The sequence below is a fragment of the Mandrillus leucophaeus genome, unplaced genomic scaffold (genome assembly GCF_000951045.1).
Source record: "Mandrillus leucophaeus isolate KB7577 unplaced genomic scaffold, Mleu.le_1.0 Scaffold125, whole genome shotgun sequence".
NCBI classification, from domain to species: domain Eukaryota; kingdom Metazoa; phylum Chordata; class Mammalia; order Primates; family Cercopithecidae; genus Mandrillus; species Mandrillus leucophaeus.
In genome coordinates this window covers 1,284,729-1,287,119 of record NW_012100876.1, presented here as the reverse complement: position 1 = coordinate 1,287,119, position 2,391 = coordinate 1,284,729, and the positions used below count along the sequence as shown (strand labels likewise).

The 2,391-nt window shown below is 43.1% G+C and overlaps 1 protein-coding gene across 1 annotated transcript in view; it reads right to left on the bottom strand.

The window, feature by feature from the left end:
- Positions 1 to 2,391, bottom strand: part of FAM192A (family with sequence similarity 192, member A) — a 33,252-nt gene that overhangs the window by 28,451 nt on the left and 2,410 nt on the right. The window contains exons 2-3 of the mRNA XM_011971930.1: positions 1,772 to 1,919; positions 1,251 to 1,372 (exon numbers count right to left, since the gene is read on the bottom strand). Coding sequence (XP_011827320.1) covers positions 1,251 to 1,372; positions 1,772 to 1,919 — 270 coding nt within the window. The remainder of the gene's footprint in view (positions 1 to 1,250; positions 1,373 to 1,771; positions 1,920 to 2,391) is intronic.

The following is a 2,391-nucleotide window of genomic DNA, read 5'->3' as shown; positions in this document are numbered from 1 at the left end:
GGAGGCAGAGGTTGCAGTGAGCCAAGATCGTGCCACTGCACTCCAGCCTGGGCAACAAAAGAAAAACTCCTTCTCAAAAAAAAAAATTGATATTACCGATAGCAATTTTAGGTGGGGTGCTTAGGGAAGGTCTCTAAAAGGGAGAGCTGAGCAGAGGGCTAAGCTGTGAAATGCGTCTTGCAAAATCTGAGGGCAGAACATTTTGGGCTGAGGAAACAGCAAGTCTGAGGCCTTGAGATGGACTCAGAAAGCATGGTGAGAGAGAACATAAAGAAGGGCAGCAGGCTGCAGTAGAGTCAACATGAGAAAGAGTGGCTTCAAGATGCAACAAGGAGGTGGGTTGGCCTAAATAATGTAGAGCCTTCAATGGCCTGATACAGAATAAGACTTTAGTCTAAATATAAGGGGAAGCCACTAGAGTATTTCAAATAGAAAAGTGACATGATGCCATATATGGTTTTTAAAGTTCCCTTTCTTGTCTAAGGAATAGATTATTGAGGATGAGAGCAGAAACAAACCAATTAGATGGTCACAGGAGTCCAGAAGAAAGTCTACTAGTACTACAGTAGCAGTAGATACCTAGAATTCAAGAGATTTGGAGTATATTTTGGAAGCAGTTCTTGGCCCAGGCACCTGGAAGCATAGGACTACCAGTTACTGGGACTGGGAGGACCAGAAAAAGAAGAGACTTTGGGGAAGGGCAGTGTGATGAGAGTGGGGGTTATGTGGCACAATATTGAGAATTTTGTTTCAGCTAAGTTACATTTGGGATGTCTATTAAGACATTTAAGTGGATGACCAAAAGGCAACAATGAGCCACAGCAAAGTCATCTTTGCAGATTTCTCAGCCCTTCTATGGAGAGAGGGCATGCTCTAACCAGTAGAGAACATCTCACTAAGAATACAGGAAAGTTGGTAAACATGTTCTTTTAAAACTCAGAGGCCAATTTCTCCCCTGCATGAAGCTGGCTGCACTGCCCACCTGTCTGAGAGTCTAATCCCAGTACTATTAGGATTGATGCCTTGAGTTAACCCTAAGAAGGATGTGGACTTTTGACAACACCCTTGCACACAACACAAACTCCACAACCCGTTGCCAGCTTTTCAGAATCACAGGAAAATCAGTGTTGAAAATGACTTGAGAGATCACCAGGTAGAAAACCCCCCTTCTGTTGATGAGGAGATGACATCCATAGATACTGATGAGAAAATGGACACCTTACAGGTTTTCCTCCAGGTACAAAGGATATTCTGTATTCCTTCAGTTCTTTCAGTTCTTCTTCTCTTCGTTGCTTTTCTATTAGTTCCTGCTGTCGAGAAACCTCATCAAGGAAGTTGGTCTCATCTTCATCTAAGCCTCTTACCATGTTTTCTGAGGAAATAATTAAACAGGGAACACTTAGCAGGCTAAAGGGAAAAATAAGATTTTTCCTTTCCCCTTTTTTAATAAACAGCAGATTCTTCAGGGGATTAAAAAAAAAGAACTGGTAAATACCATCGCGTTTGAATAGATAACAGTGCATAAAAAAACAAGGCATTTTTCCCATTACTAAATATTACCACAGAATTAAAATGGGTGTTTTGAGCTCTAAACAAAAATATTCAATGTGGTTTAGAAGGCTGAAGGCTGTCTCTTTTCCACCAAATGAGCATCTGGAGACTTGAAAATCAAGACAATTCCATGGCTAGTTAGGAAAAGTGCTGCACGAGGCAAAAGTGCGTCAAAAATACCCCACAGAGTCCCTTGAACTCTGTGTTTTCGGAAGCTTACTGAATTTGAACTGTTCCTCATACTCCTGCTGCTTCCTGTCCTTCTGTTCCTGTAGTCTTTCATACAGAGAGCGAGGGTCATAAACCTCCTCTGGACATTCTGAAAGGAAAAGGAGATGGGAGAGAGGTGGAGGGGGAGGAGATACATACTTCAGATTGTTTTCATATTATTTTGGAATCATAAAAGCTTTTAAAGACAAAGTCAAATCTCTGCATGATCTGAGGGTGTGGACAACACAAAAATAGTACAAAGTCCAGTTTCCCTTCAGACCTCAGAGAGTGGCCAGCAGTTCTCAAAGCCAGCTATCAATGTCAATAGCGCCCATGGCCTGAAACAGTTAACTGATTGAGGGGCCAGCCCTAACCCTCCACAGCAGCTGTGTTCTCAGTTGTTCAGACCATGGATCCACCTGTATAGATGGAGAAGAGAAGCAGAATCTCTTGGAAGGCAGTGTGGTAGGCAGAAAAGGAATAGGATGTGAGTATCCTGGCTCTACTCCCAGCTGTGCAGGACCTTACACAGGTGACTTTGCCCCTCTGAGTCTCAGTTCCTCAACTCTAAAGTAAGGACAATTGGCCAGCATGGTGGCTCACGCCTGTAATCCCAGCACTTTGGGAGGC